The 22,307-nt window shown below is 36.9% G+C and overlaps 1 protein-coding gene across 6 annotated transcripts in view; it reads left to right on the top strand.

Annotated features, from left to right (window-relative positions):
- Window positions 1–18,799, top strand: part of YTHDC2 (YTH N6-methyladenosine RNA binding protein C2) — an 80,720-nt gene extending 61,921 nt beyond the window's left edge. For 4 of the 6 annotated variants that reach the window (XM_057540517.1, XM_057540519.1, XM_007192112.2 and 1 more), the window contains exons 28-30: window positions 366–548; window positions 1,775–1,862; window positions 2,009–6,951. In XM_057540517.1, coding sequence (XP_057396500.1) covers window positions 366–548; window positions 1,775–1,855 — 264 coding nt within the window. In that variant the 3' untranslated portion in view covers window positions 1,856–1,862; window positions 2,009–6,951. Of the gene's footprint in view, window positions 1–365; window positions 549–1,774; window positions 1,863–2,008; window positions 6,952–7,003; window positions 7,087–16,909 lie in introns of those variants that run through there. The other 2 variants (XR_009007132.1, XM_057540518.1) reach the window with 2 other exon arrangements.
- The last annotated feature ends 3,508 nt before the right edge of the window (window positions 18,800–22,307 follow it).

The following is a 22,307-nucleotide window of genomic DNA, read 5'->3' on the forward strand; positions in this document are numbered from 1 at the left end:
AAAATAATGAATTTATTATTTGATATTATTATCATTTTTGGAACTAAAAACCTAGAAGTTAGATTATATCCATTTATAATGGAATAAATGTGGGTTTAGAACTATGATATATTATTTAGAAAATATCTGTTTGTATTTGAAATTATATTAGAAGGCTGGAATTGGTCTTTCCTCTAAAATTTGCTAATTCATCTTTTTATAAAAAACAATGAGTGGCTTTCTGGATTTTTGTTATATATCTATTATTTTTATATTACATTTTTACCTTAAAATAAAAAAAAACAACTCAGAGTTTCTCAGATAAATTGAATTCAGAGTCTTAACATTATCCTCACCTTCATTGTTTCCCCTCATTTTACCCACAGGGGTTTTCTAGAATGTCTTCTGAGATAGGAAGGGAGAAGAGTCAGGACTGGGGTTCAGCTGGACTAGGAGGAGTGTTTAAGGTGGAGTGGATACGAAAAGAAAGTCTTCCCTTTCAGTTTGCACACCATTTACTCAATCCTTGGAATGACAACAAGAAAGTCCAGATAAGCAGAGATGGGCAGGTATACAATGGCATTTAATATTTTTCTTCCACTCTTCTTTTTGTTTTGTTTGGCTGTTATTCAGTGATTTGTTTGAGGAGCAAATGCAAGAATACAAATTGTATATTCTATGTGCACATGGGGCGATAATGGTTCAGATTTGTAAAAGAGCTAGTTAAAAGCCTACTTTCAAATGTGCCTGACAGAGCTCATTGGTTTTTTTAACATTTTGTAAATTTGACTTCTCTCTGTCATTGCATATATAAAATCTTTCATAAGTCAATTCTTGGAGGTTCCTGTTTAACTAAAGATATGATCAAAACCTAGTGTAATTCTGAAGTAATTTCACTAAAGTCTAAGGGTAACAACAGTATCTAAGTTCTTTATGGCTTTAACTAATGATATAACATAAATAATAACCTTTTTATATTTTTGTGGCTTGTTTTATTTCTATTATGCTTTGCTTTGCCTTCATGATGCTGCTGATATGTATTTTAAACTAGTTAAGGTGATGAGAATTAACATATATTGATATATTGACTGTTGTGCTAGCTTCTTTATATGAGGTAGTTCAATTCTTAGGCCTAAAATGAGTTATTAGCCAAATATTTTATAGGAGAAAATAGATTCAGAGCATCTATCTAGTCTTGCCTAAGGTCACATCTAATACTTTATTTGAACAAGTGTGACTCAGTTCAAATCACCATATGAAAAGTGTTAAGGTTCTTTTTAAGTGCACATGATGTCACAAGGGGACTATAAATGTTCTTTTCAATTATATAAAAATATTTTCATTTTTATTCTATAATAATGATTTTGAAATAAATCACATTCCTTATAGTCATCCAAGATAGTTTCTTGAGAAAAATACCCCAAACATCTAATATGCTAAGTTTCACCATAAACCTTTGGAAGTTTAAGCTGAGTGCTTTTGCTAAATCTCCATGAAAACAAAATTCATTATTTCCAGATAGAAAAAATTGCAGAAGAACTCCCTGGAAATTTCTCACCATTTTGTCACAGATAGTTGCAATATTTGCAGGTTAACTACAATCTTGGAAATCTGGAAGTCAACTCTGAATCTTAACGAAAAGAATTAGAGCAATGCAGAACATAGGATTTTAGCATGTTCTTGTAGAAACATGGAATTTGAGTTGATTTTCTTACATTTTTATCAGTATAGGTTTTGATGATAAAAAATTCAGTCTAGTCCTTTTTATGTTTATTCTGACTTTTGGTTTATCTAGGAACTAGAACCTCAGGTTGGTGAACAGTTGCTCCAGTTATGGGAACGCCTTTCATTGGGAGAAAAAACCACAACTGATTGACATTCAGGTAATACCATACTTGACTTTGAGTACTGGCAGTATTTGTGATCGTTAAGGATATCTTTCAGATTATTTATCTTTTCTTTTTTTCTTCTTTTCTTTTTTTCTTCTTTTTCTTCCTCTTCTTCTTTTTTTTTTTTTTAACCCTTCCAGACTTCTTAGCTTCAGAAGAACATCATGCCTACTTATAACCACTGAATGCACTGACTTCCAAAAACTGAGATGGGGTTGTGTGTTATTCTGAATGGGCTTTTCTGGTTGAAAGTGTTGCTTTAGAACCACCATCTTCATATAAAAGAGAAAAGGATAATTTAATTTTTATAGTGATCATAGGGAATGATTATATGTTTATTAATATGTTTATAATTGAATGAAATAGAGTAGTTTCATTATTTAACACAATAGCAGTTAAACATACTTAATTTGAAGTTAAACATTTCATTTGTTTGAAACACTGACTTAGAACTCTTATTGGTGATTTTTTTTTAATGCAGAGTAAATTGTTTACTTTTAAGAAAGGTCTGACTATATCTGTCCATCTGAGCAACATTTTAGAAGAGTCAACTCTAAAGATTTATCATTAAAAAACAAGCAAGGAAAGCAAATGACCAAAATCTAAAAATGTCCCTTTTAAAAATAGGGTGTGCTGATTAAAGACTATTCATTGTGCCATATTTAACCTGAGGCACATTAAAGAAAAAAAAAAAAGAAAGAATGGTCTTTTTCTGCAACTATGAAATGCAGTAAAAACTGAAGAAAGGCAGAATTCTTCCCTGACTTTGATCAGATCAGATTAAGTGCTTAGTTTTATTCCTGGTGCTACCTCTTTTAACCTGATGTGTCCTAAACCTTCCTTTCTCCTACATTACAATCGTCACACATCTCTGATATAAAAACAGTGATTATGATCTCTTTGTTTTGGCTAGAGAAACTTGATTTAGACAAGTTAAAAATTTAAGCAGGTTATACAAGTTGAAAAGAAATGCTCTTAACAGTTAGTGGTAACTTGGTTTCTCTATGTCTTCCAAACTGAAGCTTCCAAACACCACAATTCTAAATGCCTTCTATTTGTTTTATAGTACTTTTTATTCTACTTATGTTTCCAGGTAAGATTTCTCTTTTTTTGCATTTGTGGTTTAATAAATGGAGAGTAACTTTTTGTAAACCCATGTTAGTGCCAACTGTCATATATTTCTTTGCCATCTCAGAATTATTTGGTTTGCTCTCTTTACCACAATTGTCTGTGAAGTTTCCTTAGACACTTTCTGAAGGGAAATGGAGGTTCAGGGAGAAATCAAAGAAATGTCTTGGTTACTGAGTTCTAAATAGACCAGGTTTGATAGCACTTCTCATGATGCAGTTGGGTCATTGCCATGTAACAAAAAACCAACATGAATCTGATTTAAAGACAAAAAGAAAACTCTAAGTCCTCTGCTTCTATATTTGAGAACAAAGAAGTGAAAAATCATGGGTCAACATAAAATCTTGGGAACTCTTCTACTTTCTCTGGGAAAGCATTATATGTTGGTGCATTAGTTTAAAATGTCGGCTGTGACTTTTGCCTGTATATGTAGGTACTGGATTTTTGTTTGTTTTATACTTTGAAACATACCTGTAAATTGAGCCTATGTGAATTATGTTCCACTACATGCATATTACAGTTCTTTTCCTATTAGAGCAAGTTGTGGTTTTCTGATAATGGATACATTTTGTTTAGGTACATATTTAGCAGTTCACAGTGTCCTAATTTGGAAGTAAGAACTTCTAAAAAATAGAACTTGTTTTAATTTTCATCTGTTTTCTAATATATATCCCTGTATGTAAATGATGAGTTTGTTGATATTTAAGATAAACACAATTTGAATGTAATTAAAATGCTGTTTTTTGGAAGAGATGAACTTTAAACATACTTATTAAATGACATTCTGTTAAATCATTTAAATTTTGTTATTTCTGACACTATATAATAGGACTAAGGTAACAACGATCAACAATACCCCTTGAGATATTAATGAATTTCATACACTTTGAAGAATACTAAATTGCAATAGAAGGTGATGACCTCATATCAATACCTCCCCCTTGAAAAAAATTGCCTTATTACGATAGGGGAATGGGGAAAATCCCAAGATGTGTTTTTAATATAAAATCCTTTGCTTATTAATAGAATATGTAGCCATCCACCTTCTGTTCTCAGGACACTGCATTATGGTACTTAATTATTGCATCCACTGAACAACCCAGCTTCACTCTACCCATTACAGCAAAGATAGACAATAAGGAAAGAATAATCTCAAATGAGTACTTCAAGAAAAGACATGTTCATTTAAGAATTTGTCCTCAGAGACTCATTCTTCACCATTTAAAATCTTATATCCTGAGACAGAGAAAGTGTTGAGGAATAAGTCAAATGAACTTCACCCCTGAATCAACACCAGGGTGAAAAACTGGACACGTAATTCACAAGTGACCACACCTCTCAGTCCGAGTGAGCTTCCTGTAGCACAGATCCTCACTGTGCTCCTGAATTCTCCATGATTCCTCTCTACCCAGAGGACCACACAGTGCAGTCAGTATGGCCAAGGCCACTGGATGCATCATGGTCTTTCTAGCCAAAAATGAACTTCTACTTGGCTGTGTAATAAAATGTCAAATTCTGTATATTCAAAATTGAACTACAGTTCTTCCCCACAATCTATTCCACTTAAAGCTGTCCTATCTTCAATTGATGCCAGTTTCATTCTTTTGGTTGTTCAGGCCAGAAAACTTGGAGTCATCCATGATTCCTTTATTTCTCTCAAACTAATCCATCAGAAAATTTTCTTGGCTTCACCTTCAAAATATATCTAGACTCCAGCTGTTTCTCACCACATGTGTCACAACTACTCTGGACTGAGCCACCATCATTCCTAAGATGTCTTCCCTTTTCTCCTGTTCCTCTTGCCACTAATCTGTTTTCAACACAGAAATCAGTAGTCCTTTAAAAACATTAAATCAGTTCATATTTCTCTGTTGCTCAAAACCCTTCAGCGGCTCCCCATTTCGCTCAAAGCCAAAGTCCTTATAATGGTATAAGCACCTTTTATGATCTGGTCCCCCATTACATCTCTGAACTTCTCTACTCTCCTCTCCTCCTCTGCTCATTCCACTTTAGCCACATTGACCTCCTCACTATTCCCTGAATATACCAGGCACCTTCCAGCATCAGAGACTAGTTTTAGCTGTTCACTCTGCCTACTCTTCTCAGAATATCTGTTTGGCCAACTAGTTGTGTCATCATTTAGAGTTAGGTTTACTGTAAGTTTTTTAAAAAATTTATTTGTAGAATTAACAAACAGTAAAATCAAATTTTTCTTAGATGTATAGCTCTATGAATTTTAACACATGTACAGATTTATGTAACTTCCACCACAATCAAGATACAGTTCCCTCACCTCCAAAACTCCGTCATGCTATCCCTTTGTAGTTATGTACCCTTAACACCTGCCAGCCATTGGTCTGTTCTCTGACATTTCTAGTTTTCTCCTTTTGAGAATATCATTTAAATCAATCATACAGTATGTAACCTTTTGGGTCTGGTTTCTTTCACTCATCATAATGCCTTTAAGAGTGATCCAAGTTGTGTATATCAAAGTTCATTTCTTTTTTATCGTGAGTAGTATTCCATTGTAAAGAATGTGCCACATTTTGTTTTTAACCATTTACTTGTCAAAGGATATTTAGATTGTTTTCCATTTTGTGTGTGTGTGTGTGTGATTATAAGTAAAACAGCTAAACATTTGTGTACAGTATTTTGTGTGGAAATATGTTTCCATTTCTTGAGTAAATACCTAGGCCTGGGATTGCTGGATCATATGGTAAGTGTATGTTTTATTTTATAAGAAACTGCCAAACTGTTTTCCAGAGTGGCTATACCATTTTGCATTCCTACCAGCGATGTCTTAGAGTACCTGGTTGCTCCACATACTTGACAGTACTTACTGTTCCTAGTATATTTTATTTTCATCATTCTATTAGGTGTGTGATAGTATCTTATCATCGTTTTAAGTTGTATGTCTCTAATGGCTATTAATGTTGACCATCTTTTCATGTGCTCTCTTAGTCTCTTTAGGCTGCTATAACAAAATACTCCAAACTGTTTGGCTTGTAAACAACCAAAATGTATTTCTCATAGTTCTGGAGGCTGGAAGGCCAAGATCAAGGTGCCAACATGGTTGAGTTTGGGTGCAAGCCCTCTTCCTGCTTGCAGATTGCTGACTTCTTGCTGTGTCTTCACATGGTAGAAGGGGATTATAAAGGCACTAATCTCATTCATAAGGGCTCAGCCCTCATCACCTAATCACCTGCCAAAGGTCCCAGAAAGATTCCTAATATCATCACATTGGGCATTAGAATTTTGACATAAGAATTTTGGGGGCACACAAACATTCAGCCTCTAGCAGTCACCCTCCATCTTTGGTGAAGTGCCTGTCCAAGTGTTTTGACCATTTAAAAATTAAATCATTTGTTTTCTTACTGTTGAGTTTGGGGATTTCATTATGTTTTTGGAATACAAGTTCTTTGTCAGATATGTGATTAAAAATTTTTTTTCTCTCTCTGTAGCTTTTAATTCTCTTAACAGTATTTTTTGTATTTTAAAATTTTTTTTAAAAAACATCAGTTTTTTTTCTTTTATGAATCATGATTTAGGTGTCATATCTAAGAAGTCTTTTGCCTAATCCTTAGTCATGAAGATTTTCTCCTATGTTTCCTTCTAAAAGTTCTGGAGTTATATGTCTTATATTTAGATTCATGATCCATTTTGGGTTAATATTTGTACAAGTTGTGATATTTAGGTTGAGGTTTATTTTTAATGCATATGAATGTCCAGTGGTTTCAACACCATTGTTGAAGACTTTACCTTTATTGAATTGTCTTTGCACCTTTGACAAAAATCAGTTTGCCTATTTCTTTGGCTCTATTTCTGGACTCTCTATTATGTCCCATTGATTTATATATCTGTCCTTCACCAATACTGAAGTCTCGATTATTGGTGTTTTAGAGTAATTTTTAAAAATTGGGTAGTGAGGACTTGCGCTTCTAACCAAGATGGGGAGTAACATGGACTGTATTTACTTTCTTTCCTGAAACAACATTAAAAAAAAAAAGACAAAATACATGAAGCTGCAGTTTTCAAGACACTGGACATCAGGTGAAGGACAGTAATCCCTGAGACATAGGAAACAAACAAGGTGAGTCCTACAATTGCCCAAGCTTACTGCCTCAGAGGGTTTCCAGGCTGTGGCATAGGGAGGGGAACTGAAGCAGAACTTGAAGGTTTCTGAGTTGAAGAGACAGAGGTTAGAGTGGGGAAACCAAAGCAGCTAGAGTTCATAGAACAGAAGAGCAGAGAGGGTAGATCTGCATAGCAGGCAAACCCCAGAGATCTGTCGGTCTCCCTGGAATACTCATCAGAGTGCCGATCAGGTCATGCATGCACAGAAACTGCCTGGGGTCAGGAAAAGAACCATCTGAAAGGATTAAAGGGAATAGTGACTGGTGCTTATAAAGGGCCAGTAGTAGTATCTGTTCTCACTAGCCAGACTTGTAAAAATTCAAAAGAAGGCAGAAAAGAGGAAAAAAGAAAGAACAAATGGAAACAAACAAAATAAATAGAAAACAAATAATGAGATCATAGACTCAAACCTAACAAAAGCAATAATCATATTAATGTCTAAAAATCCCAGTTAAAAGGGAGAGCTTGTCAGACTGGATAAAAAAAATCAAGACTCAATTACATGATGTCTACAAGAAATGTACTTTAAATATGAAAACAAATCGGTTAAAAGTTTTAAAAAATGGGAGAAGTTATACCATGCTACTATTAGTAAACAAACAAACAAACAAAAAACTAGAATGGCAGTAGAATTCAGAGCAATGGCTATAAAGGCAGGGATGAAGACAGGCAGTTAGTAATAATAAAAGGATCAATTGACATCCTAAATATTTAGGCACCTAATTAAAGGAGCTTCAAAGTACTTAAGTGAAAGTTGATAGAACTGAAAAGATAAGTTCACAATATTGTCAGATTTCAATACCTCTCTCTCAATAGTTGATAGAAAAAGTAAGCAAAAAATCAGCAAATATATTGTAGACTTGAAGAACACTATCAACCAAATTGACCTAATTAACATTTATAGAACTTACCACCCAACAGCAGCAGAATATACACTCTTTTCAAGTGCACACAGAATATCATGATAGACCACGACACAAATCTCAATACATTTATTTATTAATTTATTTTTTCTTGTGGTAAGAGCATTTAACATGAGGTCTACCCTCACCAAATTTTTAAGTGTACAATACAATAATGTTAACTATAGGTGCAGTGTTGTACAGCAGATTTCTAGAACTTATTCATCTCCATTTCCCACTCCCCCTAGTCCCTGGCAACCATTATTGTATTCTCTGTCTCTATGATTTTGACTACTTTAAATACCTCATAAAGTGAATGATGCAGTATTTGTCCTCCTGTAACTGGTTTATTTTACTTAGCATAATGTTCTCCAGGTTCATTCATGGTGTTGTGTTTGGCAGGGTTTCCTTCCTTTTCAAGGCTAGATAATATTTCATTGTAGGTATGTACCACATTTTCTTTATCCATTCATCTGTTGATAGACATTTAGGTTGTTTCTGTATCTTGGGTATTGTGAATAATACTACAGTAAGCACAGAGTGGACATGTCTCTTTGAGATCCTGATTTCAGTTCTCTTGAATATATCCAGAAGTGGGATTGCTGGATCATATGATAATTCTATTTTTGAGAAATCTCCATAAATTTAAAAATGTTTCCGGTCATACAAAGTACGTTCTGTAACCACAATGGACTTAAATTAGAAATGAGTAATGTCCTACTTTAAACCAGCTAGAAAAAGCAACGTTGTCTCACTAGTTTCCTCGTAAGCTCCAGGATTGACTCTCATTGGATCAATTGGTCATGTGCTTATCTCTTTACCAATCACTATGCTAATTGGCCAAATCTGTGTCAAATATTCACCCCAAACACATGGACCAAGAATAGAAGAGAAATGATTCTCTAAAGGGATATCAAAGTAATATTACCAGCATAAGCATTCTGGGGAAGGCAAAATTATTAGCTATCTACTACCAAAAGCTACTAGAACTAATTAGTGTGTTTAACGAGGTTGTAGGATACAGGGTCAGTTTTTAAAAAGTGTATTTCTATACAATTCTATATTAAAAGAAATACCGTTTATAGTAACATTAAAAATATCAAATACCTAGGAATAACTGACAAGAGATGTGGAAAAACTTATACTCTGAAAAGTACAAAATATTGCTGAGAGAAAGAAGACTTAAAAAAACAAATTGCGACTTAAACTTGTTCATGGGTTGGAAGACTCAGTATTGTTAAGATGTCAGATCTCTTCAGACTCTTTTTTTTTTTTTTTTTTGGATTTTCTTATTTATTTATTTATTTATTATTTATTTTTGGCTGTGTTGGGTCTTTGGTTCGTGCGAGGGCTTTCTCCAGTTGCGGCAAGCGGGGGCCACTCTTCATCGCGGTGCGGGGACCGCTCTTCATCGCGGTGCGCGGACCGCTCTTCATCGCGGTGCGCGGGCCTTTCCCCATCGCGGCCCCTCCCGTCGCGGGGCACAGGCTCCAGACGCGCAGGCTCAGCAATTGTGGCTCACGGGCCCAGCTGCTCCGTGGCATGTGGGATCTTCCCAGACCAGGGCTCGAACCCGTGTCCCCTGCATTAGCAGGCAGACTCTCAACCACTGCGCCACCAGGGAAGCCCATTCTCTTCAGACTCTTAATTTAACAAAATCTCAGTCAAAATCCCATAAGCCTTTTTTGTAGATATTGACAAAATTCATGTGGATTGCAAAGGATCTAGAGTAGCCAAAACAACTCTGAAAAGGAACAACTTTAGAGGACTCACAGTACCTGATTTCAAAATTCATAAAAAACTATAGTACATAAAACAGCTTGATATTGGCATACGGATAGACAGGTAGATCAATGGAACATAATAGAGAGTCTAGAAGTAAACCCAACATCTAGGGATAACTGATTTTTTTAAAAAAACAAGGGCACAGAAATGCGCAGGGGAGGCTGAGGCTGTTGGTCTGGGGATCACACTTGGAGAACCACTGTCCAGAGGAGACGCATTGCGGCACAACATCTCCAGCCTGCCTGCCTTTAAGCCAGCCCAAATTTGAGGAGCCCAGGATCAAGCTACTTGCTTGGCCTTCCCAAAGGATAAGAGGACTGAATATCTTGAGGGACATCTATAATTCTACCAGCTGGAAAGCCCTAATCTATAGAAATGAAGCCGTGGGACTGACAGGGTCTTGGTGCTTCAGCTGGGTGTCAAGCCTGTGCCTCTGAGGTGGGAGAGCTGAGTTCAGGACATTGGTCCACCAAAGACCTCCCAGCTCCATGTAATACCAAATGGTGAAAGCTCTCTCAGAGATCTCCATCTCAATGCTAAAACCCAGCTCCACTCAATGACCAGCAAGCTACAGTGCTGGACACCCTATGCCAAACAACTAGCAAGACAAGAACACAACCCCACCCATTAACAGAGAGGCTGCCTAAAATAATAAGGTCACAGACACCCCAAAACACACCACTGGACATGGTCCTGCCCACCAGAAAGACAAGATCCAGCCTCATCCACCAGAACCCAGGCATTAGTCCCCTCCCCCAGGAAGCCTATGCAACCCACTGAATCAACCTAAGCCACTGGGGGCAGACACCAAAAACAACAGGAACTATGAACCTGCAACCTGCAAAAAGGAGACCCCAAACACAGTAAGTTAAGCAATATGACAAGACAGAGAAGCACACAGCAGATGAAGGAGCAAGGTAAAAACCCACCAGACCAAACAAATGAAGAAGAAATAGGCAGTACACCAGAAAAAGAATTCAGAGAAATGATAATAAAGAAGATACAAAATCTTGGAAATAGAATGGAGAAAATACAAGAAGTGTTTAACAAGGACCTAGAAGAACTAAAGAACAAACAAACAATGATGAACAGCACAATAAATGCCATATATGACAAATCCACAGCCAACATCGTTCTCAAGGGTGAAAAACTGAAACTGTTTCCTCTAAGATCAGGAACAAGACAAGGTTGTCCACTCTCACCACTATTATTCAACATAGTTTTGGAAGTTTTAGCCACAGCAATCAGAAAAGAAAAAGAAATAAAAGGAATCCAAATCAGAAAAGAAGAAGTAAAGCTGTCACTCTTTGCAGCTGACATGATACTATATGTAGAGAATCCTAAAGATGCTACCAGAAAATTACTAGAGCTAACCAAGAATTTGGTATAGGAGCAGAATATAAAATTAATGCACAGAAATCTCTTGCATTCCTATACACTAATGATGAAAAATCTGAAAGAGAAATGAAGGAAACACTCCCATTTACCACTGCAACAAAAAGAATAAAACACCTAGGAATAAACCTACCTAGGGAGACAAAAGACCTGTATGCAGAAAACTATAAAACACTGATGAAAGAAATTAAAGATGATACAAACAGATGATGATATACCATGTCCTTGGACTGGAAGAATCAACACTGTGAAAATGACTCTACTACCCAAAGCAATCTACAGATTCAATGCAATCCCTATCAAACTACCAATGGCATTTTTCACAGAACGAGAACAAAAATTTCACAATTTGTAAGGAAACACAAAAGACCCTGAATAGCCAAAGCAGTCTTGAGAAAGAAAAACGGAGCTGGAGGAATCTGGCTCCCTGATTTCAGACTATACTACAAAGCTGCAGTAATCAAGACAGTATGGTACTGGCACAAAAACAAATATAGATCAATGGAACAGGATGGAAAGCCCAGAATTAAACCCACGCACATATGGTCACCTTATTTTTGATAAAGGAGGCAAGAATATACAATGGAGAAAAGACAGCCTCTTCAATGAGTGGTGCTGGGAAAACTGGACAGCTGCATGTCAAAGAATGAAATTAGAACATTCCCTAACACCATACACAAAAATAAACTCAAAATGGATTAAAAACCTAAATGTAAATCCAGACACTATAAAACTCTTACAGGAAAACATAGGCAGAACATTCTCTGACATAAATCACAGCAAGACCCTTTTTGACCCACCTCCTAGAGAAATGCAAATAAAAACAAAAATAAACAAATGGGACCTAATAAAACTTAAAAGCTTTTGCACAACAAAGGAAACCATAAACAAGACAAAAAGAGAAACTTCAGAATGGGAGAAAATATTTGCAAATGAGGCAAGTGACAAAGGATTAATCTCCAAAATTTACAAGCACCTCATGCAGCTCAATATCAAAAAGCCAAACAACCGAATCCAAAAATGGGCAGAAGATCTAAACAGACATTTCTCCAAAGAAGATATACAGATTGCCAACAAACACATGAAAGAATGCTCAACATCACTAATCATTAGAGAAATGCAAATCAAAACTACAATGAGATATCACCTCACACCAGTCAGAATGGCCATCATCAAAAAATCTAGAAACAATAAATGCTGGAGAGGGTGTGGAGAAAAGGGAACCCTCTTGCACTGTCAGTGGGAATGTAAATTGATACAGCCACTATGGAGAACAGTATGAAGGTTCCTTAAAAACTAAATATATAACTACCATATGACCCAGCAATCCCACTACCAGGCATCTACCCTGAGAAAACCATAATTCAAAAAGAGTCATGTACCACAATGTTCATTGCAGCTCTATTTACAATAGCCAGGACATGGAAGCAACCTAAGTGTCCATCGACAGATGAATGGATAAAGAAGATGTGGCACATACACACCATGGAATATTACTGAGCCATAAAAAGAAATGAAATTGAGTTATTTGTAGTGAGGTGGATGGACCTAGAGTCTGTCATACAGAGTGAAGTAAGTCAGAAAGAGAAAAACAAATACTATATGCTGACACATATATATGGAATGTAAAAAAAAAAAAAAAGTTCTGATGAACCCAGGGGCAGGACAGGAATAAATACGCAGACGTAGAGAATGGACTTGAGGACACTGGGAGGGGGAAAGGTAAGCTGGGACGAAGTGAGAGAGTGGCATGGACTTATATATACTACCAAATGTAAAATAGATAGATAGTGGGAAGCAGCTGCATAGCACAGGGAGATCAGCTTGGTGCTTTGTGACCACCTAGAGAGGTGGGATAGGGCGGGTGGGAGGGAAATGCAAGATGGAAGAGATATGGAGATGTATGTATATGTATAGTTGAATCACTTTGTTATAAAGCAGAAACTAACACACCATTGTGAAGCAATTATACTCCAATAAAGATGTTAAAATAAATAAATAAATAAAAACAAGGGCACAAAGGCAATATGGTGGAGAAAGTATACCCCTTTCAATAAATGTGATGGAACAATTGGGTGTCCATATACAAATAATGAGCTTAGATCCATACTTCACATAATATATAAAAATTAACTCCTAATGGATCATAAGTTTAAAATATAAGAGCTAAAACTATAGAACTTGTAGAAGAAAACAGGAGAAAATCTTTCTTGGTTTTCCAGAATTTTTAGATCTACTATCTCTAAAAGAACAAAAGGATAAATTTGGCTTCATCAAAATTTAAAACTTCTCTTCTTTAAAAGACACTATTAAGAGAATGAAAACACAAGCTGTAGACCACGAGAAAACATTTGGAAGACATACATTTAATAAAGGACTGGTATCCAGAACACTTAAATTCTCCAAACTCTATAATAGGAAAAACAACCCAATTTAGAAATTGGGCAGTTTCAACAGGTAGTTCACCAAAGAAGATACAGAGAAGGCAAATAAGCACATGAAAAAGATGCACAATACCATTAGTCATTAGGAAGTTAAAACCGCAAGGAGATACAATTATGTATCTAGTAGAATGGCTAAACTGATAAAGACTGGCCATGCAAATGTTGGCAAGGACAGGGAGAAATTGGATTTCTCCGTCCAACGTAAAATGGTAACAACCACTTTAGAAAATAGTTAGGCATTTTCTTAAAAAGTTAAACATACACTTACCACATTCCAGTCCTAGGTATTGACATAATTTTTCCTCACTGTTTTGCATATTTTAATTATAGTAATTATCAGATACTTTAATTGCTTTATGATTCATTATTTTCATGTCTGCCTTCTTCTTCTCTGTCCACAGACATTCCTTGGAGGTGGGGAATCTTTCAATTTTATATGCTGAGTTTCTTGCACAGTGTTTAGTATGCATTTAATAAATATTTGCTAAGAAATTACTAAGATCAATAAAGAAAATAGCAATGAGAAAAAGTCATTATTGAATATGAATTTTACCTAGTCTCTTTTATAGTACAGTATAATATTTTATTTATTTTCACTTAAAAATATATGATGATTTTCCCCCATGGTATTGCAGACTTCTGATTCATTCATAGTAATGGCTATATAATATTCAATACATTTCATTTTTTAGAATAAAATCATTTCATTTATTTTTCCCTATTGTGAATAGTATTATTGCAAATATTTTCTTATTTTAAATAATTTCATTAGGACAGATACCCAGGAGTAGTATTACTAGATGAGAGGGTATGAACAATTCTACTGTGTATTTCAAGGTATACTTAGCTACAAGTGGAGGATATAGTTCCTTAAACAGAATGATATGGAAATGGTCTTAGCTATACCTGCATAAATTTTTTAAATTTTATTTATTGTTCCAGTTTTATTGAGATGTAATCGACCTATAGCACTGTATAAGTTTAAGGTGTACAGCATAATGATTTGACTTACATACATCTTGAAGTGATTATCACAATAAGTTTAGTGAACAAAAAATTTTATTTTTATATCAGGAAAATAATCTTTTTAAAAATTAGGCCTATTCTGTTTGGGTTTGAAAAACACACACAAACCTGTTGGTGGTTCTTTCCCTTTCGTGTGGCAGTTTCTTAAAAAACGATTCTATAGTTACAATTAATTTTTCTCAGAACATGTTTCATCTACTCTTAATTCATCCTAGTTAACCATCAGGAACACTTATGTGAATATGTAAATATATAGAATCCTTTATCTTGTTCCAAAGTGTATTTGAGATTGTACTAAACAAATTCTGGTGTGAAACATACGGGAAAATAACAAAATAAGAAATGACTTCTTGTATAAACAGCAAAACATAGGGTCATCAGTTAAGAGAAGTGTGCATACAAGACTGGCCTATACTGCTGTAATGCACTGTCAATACTTGATCATCTTTAGAGATGTGGCTTCTGGAAATTTTAGTTTTGTCTTTTGTTTTAAGTAGAAGTGCTGGTAAGTAAATGATAAAATATGTTGTATTGAATGAAGGTTAACTTTTGGGTCACCCCTAAGAATTTGGTGTGTGTATCAATCAAAAAGTTTGGTGTAACTTAATTGTAAGCCACACATTCTGACTTAAGCCGTAAAGGAATTTATTGGAAGGATGTCAAAACAGTTTAGAGAACTGATGGGATTAAAGATATGGAAATGGGCAGGGGAGTGGGTAGATGGAGTTTGAGCCAAGGAAAGGTCAGTCCAGGATCTTACCACTGGCTTTGCTGCCACTGGACACTGACAATGCTAGATTCCCACTTCTTTCTTCAATGACTTTTCCAGTCTCCCCTGTATCTTTCCCCCACCCTCTCAAGAATCAAAATTGGTGGGAGCAAATGATGGGCCAAGTGGGTGACCTTCCTGTCAAAGAGTAGGAAGCAGAAGCATCTGGCCTCTTCTGCTATGGAAGGTGGGACCCTGCCTCCCAACCACCCTAATACAATGATGTATCCCTCCCAAGAACAAAGAGGTTTGAATTATGGTTAGATTTTTTTTTTTAAGGGAGACATAGATCTGTTATAGCATCTACTGATTCCTGATGATTATAGTATCATTTTTTATTTTCCCAATGGTTGAAATAATGTAAACAGTGGAGGTTCTTAAACTGTGGCCCATGCATGATTGGAGAGGCCTGGACAGGGCCATATGTTCCCTGAAATTGTATGCAGAATTTAGGTATATATGACTTTTTCATTTTGGGGGGAACCTCCAAGAGGCCCACAATGTATAAAAAGTTAAGAAATACAGGCGCTTCCCTGGTAGCACAGTGGTTAAGAATCCGCCTGCCAATGCAGGGGACACCGGTTAGAGCCCTTGGTCCGGGAAGATCCCACATGCCGCGGAGCAACTAAGCCCGTGCGCCACAACTACTGAGCCTGCGCTCTAGAGCCTGTGCTCCACAACAAGAGAAGCCACCGCAATGAGAAGCCCGCCCAACCGCAATTAAGAGTAGCCCCCGCTCTCTGAAACTAAAGCCCGTGCACAGCAACGAAGACCCAATGCAGCTAAAAATAAATAAATTAATTAAAACAAAAAAAAAGAAATACTACCTGGAATGTTCTACATAATTACTTTCTCCTTGTGAAATTTCATTTTGTTTGTATTAATTATCCCTAGTATTATTTCCTTTTTTCCACTAGATGGTGGTGTTGCATGGTGCTTTCAAACTTCAATCGTGAACTTTACAGACGTGAATGAAAAAGTGCAGTGATTTAAATGGCACGTTCTCAAGAACATTTTAGGGTTGGAAGGAATTTAAGAAATCACAAAGTGCATGATTTTTTTTTTTTAACAGATGAAGAACCTAATGCCCAAAGGTTAAGGGAGAGCTTTGACTGAAAACAGGACTTTGGAAAAGTCAAAAGGATGCCCTGATGGGGAGGAACACTTGGAGCTGGGGCTCTTCTTCAGTCATAACATACTTTAAGGATATGCCTCTGGCTGCTGAGGGGCTAGGGTGATACTGGTTGTGGACTTGGATTCTTTGGCTCTGAGACATTTCTATATTTCAGTTACAATCATGACTTAAAAGCTGGTCCTTCTCCCCTGAGGCAGAAGGGGTCCTAGTAACGCTGAGAGGCTTTGTTTAAGGAGGGAGCTTGCCCAGAGCCTTCCTTGTAACTAACCTTCCCTACCCCCTTCACGTACCTTACAGTTATGTGCTTTATGTTCTCTCCACAGCCAAAGGTAACACTATAAATGTGTGGATACGGAGTATTGATGACACATAAAGAACATATTATAAATACTGGTGTTTGGAGTCCTCAGACATGAAGAGAGAGAAAACCCAAGTCAAATGGGGAGACCACTTGGGCGAAGTGGCTATACAGATTCTCTGCAGCAGCGCTTGTGTACGGACCACTAAACAAAGGCATGAAGAAGAGCCTGTGCTCAGGACCCACCTCTCTAGAGTATAACCCTTCCATATTTCTTTCTCCAAAGTTGTTTTTTTTTTTTTTTTTTTTTTGCCAAGACTGTGTAGCTTGCAAGATCTAAATAATTCCCCAACCAGGGATGGAACCCGGGCTCAGGGCAGTGAAAGCACCAAGTCCTAACCACTGGACTGCCAGGGAATTCCCCTTTTCCCACCAAAATTCTTGAAGTGCCTATATCTCCAAAAGATGTGCTATTTCCCCTCTACTTCCTTGTTCTCTTTTTCCTCCAGTCCTTTCTGACTTTGGTAATATCCTCAGCCACACTCCAGCCAAGACAGGAACTAAAGTGCTCACTGTTCATACCTCTTTCCACTGAAGCTAATAATATTGTGTCAATAAAGTGTCCTTTAAAAGAATAATCTTTTCATTTACACTGATAAACATACCTACCTATATCTAAAACTCAATGTTGTGTCTTAGATTTTAGTAAGCAGTTGTGAAGGTTGCTCTGATGGATAGTCCTTGACTCTACAGATCACTCTCCTTTGTGCCCAGGATACTGGCTTTTATGTCCTCTGACTTCTTGTTGGGCTTGGCCAATGGAAGGCAACAGCGAGAAATGGGAAGGTGAGGAGATAGAGAGCTGAGAATTTATTTCCCTACATCTGTCTGCTAGGTCACTGGGCAGGTTCTCTGTGCCATTGATCCTCTGCTAAAAGCCACAGCTCCTGTCAGATAGCTCTCTCCTACAGCTGGGACTTTCTGGTTTCCAGCGACTTCTTGTTCCTTCCTTTGCTCCATCTGGTCTAGGGGTGGTAGTAGCCTCCTGCTCTTGCCAGTCACTGGGTACTTCATTCCCCCTTGTTGTTTTTCCTTAACCTTGACTCCTTTGTAAATAGGCACTTCATAAAAATCTCTTCAATCTTTCCATCTGTTTTCAGTCAAAACCCTGACCTGTTCAATGAAACTTTATTGAATTTCTGTAGTATGAGATTCCTTATTAACATCTGTTTGTGATGATGGATTTATATGTGAATTTTCAAATTGGAGCATTAATGGTCAAGTTTTGTTAGATTTAGTTTGAAAACATTTACTGAGTGCCAGGTATGGCATTGATGAGGCTTAGACCATGCTGCCTCAAAATATGCCCTTTGGCATATTAATCATTTTGAATTAAACTTATTTAGGACACAGGTGGTGCAAGAAGGATACTTTGATCTCCATTTGTCCCCCTGAAAGCAGGAAATAAATCTCCCATGTGAAAGGTACCGTCACTGTACCAAGAGGGAGAGAGACATCATTATCACTAGAGACAGGGAATTCAGGGCCAAGAAGACTGTATAAACAAACCTTGTTACTTCTTTACTAATTTACTACTCAAAGCCCAAACCCCTTTGTCTTGTCATTTCTTCACGAATTTACTGTTTCTTTGTCTAAAAGGTGTAAAAGCTGCCTGCTTTTGTCACTTTTATGGATCCTATATCTATGGGACCACCCTAAATATAAAATTAAATGTTTTTTTTTTTCCTCCTGTTAATCTGCCTTGTGTCAGCTTAATTATTAGACCAGCCAAAAGAACCAAGAGGGGTAAGGGGAAATTTTCCCCTCCCTGACAACATGAGGCACTTCAGTTTCTCATTATGTATTATCCTCATCACAACCCTCTAGGCTGAATTGAGGGCTTTATAGCTGAAACTTTTTAGGCATTAACATAATAGTTGAACATTGACATTTTTTATTGTGTATGTATTTGTATGTGTGTTTTAAAACACTATCATAAAAATCCATTATTTACTGCTAGTCATAGTTTCTATGTAGGCACCCTGGTATGTTACCCAGATACCTGTTTAGGAAGGAAACAGGTCCCCTTCCTGGGTGGGCTGCTGGCAGAAAGCCCTCAGATGTCAGCCCCTTGTGGGTACTGCCTCAGTTGAAGAGAACTGCCTTGCCCAAGCCATGCCTGCTTTCCAGAGTGGCCCATCCCCAGTGACTGATTGATGTTTGGGGTATAAATGTTTAGGCCTCTTGTCCCAACTTGAGACAACTCTGAAGGGTCATTCCAGCTTCAAGACTTTCTGTAGAGAGGGCTGAGACCTCCACTGAGATTGCATTGTGGCTCATCTTCTCCCTCTGCCCAACTCTGCTTCTTTGCTTCCCCTTTTCAGGTATTTATCACAAGGACACTCCTACATGCCGTAATTCTTCTCAGAGTTGGGTCCAGGTCCAACCTGTGACATTTGGTGCCAGGAGTGATCCAAAAATGTAGATGCTGGCAGAAGATGTTGATGTTGGATCTGGATTATGCACCATTTGGTTGACAATGAGGACTCTCATCACTGGTGGTAAAAGGAATGCAGATAGCCCCTGGCACAAGGTAGCAATGCAATTGTTAAAACTTTTGACCTTGCTTGAGTCACATGACCATCTACTCTCTGGGGACTGGATGAGAGGGGATAGTGCTGGATCTGACCTGGGTCATGTACTTTGCAGCAGGGGAACCGGCAAGATGTTGTGACAGAGATTTAACAGAACCCTATGGGGGAGGGTGAGAGTTCACCAAAGAAAAGGATGATGAGATGTCTGGTGCAGTTGGAGATGCAGTCTTTGTTACTAAAGTACTTATTACCGCCTACAAGGCTGTACTTGACCTGGCCTCTATCTTTCTAAACTTCGTCTCCTTCCACTGTCCCCCTCCCCAACATTCTAGGCCACGCTAGCCTTCCTGCTGTTCCTTAAGTATGCTAAGCATTTAATTCCTGCCGTGGGGCCTTTGCACCTGTTCTCTTTGCTTGGGAGGCTCTTCCCTCATTTTACCATGATCACTCCCTCACTACGTGGGTCTCTGCTCAAATGTCACTTAGTCAGAGGGGTCTTCCCCAACCCTTTCCATACGGTCATTCTATTCATCTAACTCTTTACCTAGTTTAATTTTTCTTTATAGCACCAAACTGTACTTGAAATTCAGTTATTTTTGTTTGTTACTTTGTATCATCCACTTGAATATGAGCTCATAGAGCAATAATTGTGCCCTTTAAAATACTGTATCCATAATCCTTAGAATAGTGCTTGGCATATAGTAGATGCTGAATAATAATTAATGAATGAGGGTAAAGGGCAGATGGAAAAATAGAAATGCAAAGTAGGGAAAGGTTAATTTTGACTGGAGAAAACAATGATAAAGGCTTCATGGAAGAGAAAGCATTTACATTGGACATTGCAATGGGTAAAATTGGCAGGCAGAATCGGAAATGTTCAGGTAGAGACTTTTGTGGGGAAAGGCACTTTTGTGCAACATATAAAGGAATAAGTAGTCCATTGTGACAAGAGTTATGGGGTAGTCTGGTGACCCAGGCCAAGTGGTCTTGGGGCAAGTTCATATTGTGGTCCAGGCACTGTTAATAAGTAGTGCCTAACCATGCAATTCATACTCTTAAAAAGTATTGCTGCTGCTCTTTAAGTTATTTCTTCCTGAATCATGTGCAAACCATCATTTGTGGTTCCTGCTCATAGTTCAAACAAAGTTACCTACCTAATCACCATGCCAGTTAGTCAATACGTATCTATAGTATGTACAGGTTAAGTAGTTACCCCCCTGTTATCTCTGTGTTCTTATAGGGTCCTAGTGTAATGTAGAGAAGACCAAGACTCCTATTAAGCCAGTGGTTAGTAAGGGAGTGAGTGATGTGATTTCTCATGCCTGTGTCAAAGGTTCACATTTTGAACAAAGCTTGGGTAAGTACTCTCAACAATGAATATCAGAAGAGGCTTTAGATGTTTGCATTTTTGTTTTTTTAAAAAAAAATTCCATAGAATATACCTCTATCCATTTAAATATGCATTATTTAATCAATATTTTGATGAATATTTGATAAGGTATTTAAATATTCAAATTAGATAAGTTTCTGGAAGGATGGTAAAATAAAAGTAGGTTTGCCTTATTCCTCTCCCTGAAGCCACAGAAATGAACAAAAAGAATCAAATATAGAGGAAGCTAGGAAACAGCTAAATTCCACATCACATATGAAAGAATATCTTCTAGATATAACATCATTTGAACTAAATTGAAAAGGGATGCTCAGAGCTGACTCCTATATCCTCTGATATTGGGAAAGGGGCAGATTTCAAAATGTAAATTAGTGGATTAAAAAGAGCCCCACTAGTAACCTTTAACTTGATGCAGTAAGGATTAATCCTATGGGTGGATCAAGGAGAAATAGGGAGGACCTTGACTGCAGCACGTTTCTATTCCCAAAAACAAGGGAGATGATGTTAAAAGGGACCATGTACCTACACAGTCTTTATTGTTTAAGATTTGCTCCCAGACTAGGATAATTTTCAGAATGACCAGGATCCTAAGAGATTACCTTACAGAAACAATGTTTATGCAATAGAGAGTTAATGAGTTTTATATTAAGTTTTATATTAAGCCTAGGTTTCTATGGAAAGGCAAAAAAAATAAAAATAAAAAACCAAAAATTCCAAAAAGGGAAAATGGAGGTTGTGGCAGAGATATTCTAAAGCAAGTAGATTTGACAATAAAATGATCAAGAAATAAATTAATGGTGAAAATGTGGTACTAGTCAGTGCTATTATATCTTGAGGAAATGTCTGATTCCTGGTTTGGACATGGAGAAAGAGGAAAAATGAAAAATTTCTGAAATCATTTTCTAACACGCATAGTTTAATTCTGTTTGATTATTGTTTCCCTATAATTAATGTTAGATCTTTGTGGCATTAGTTCTCTGCAACCCGAACACTTTTTTACACTAAGTAAGAAAAGGAACTGGTGAAGCAAATTTGAAGATTTTCCTATGATTTCTATCGTTTAGGTAATTTCTGTTTTCTGTATCCTGAGATGATCAAGAGTTGACTGGAGGTGAAAATCATATTGAAAATCTTTGTTATTGGGTGTTTTCTTTTTCTATTTCTAGGATTTCTAATATACACAGGTTACCAGTTGTTCCTTACCATTGTTTCCTATAGAGATTCTGTAGTCCAAAGGCAAGGTATTAATTTATGGCTCTGTCTTTACTTATCTGTGTGACTTGGGGCAAGTTTCCCAATGTGTTCAGGTTTTGTCTTTGTAAAATGCAGATAATATATACCTCATAAGCTTGTTGTAAGGATTAAGCAGTATTTCACAGAAAACACCTGGTTCAGAGTCTGGGACAGAGAGAGCATCCTAGTAGTATACTGTTGTTGCT

This window comes from Balaenoptera acutorostrata, chromosome 2 (assembly GCF_949987535.1).
Source record: "Balaenoptera acutorostrata chromosome 2, mBalAcu1.1, whole genome shotgun sequence".
NCBI lineage: Eukaryota > Metazoa > Chordata > Mammalia > Artiodactyla > Balaenopteridae > Balaenoptera > Balaenoptera acutorostrata.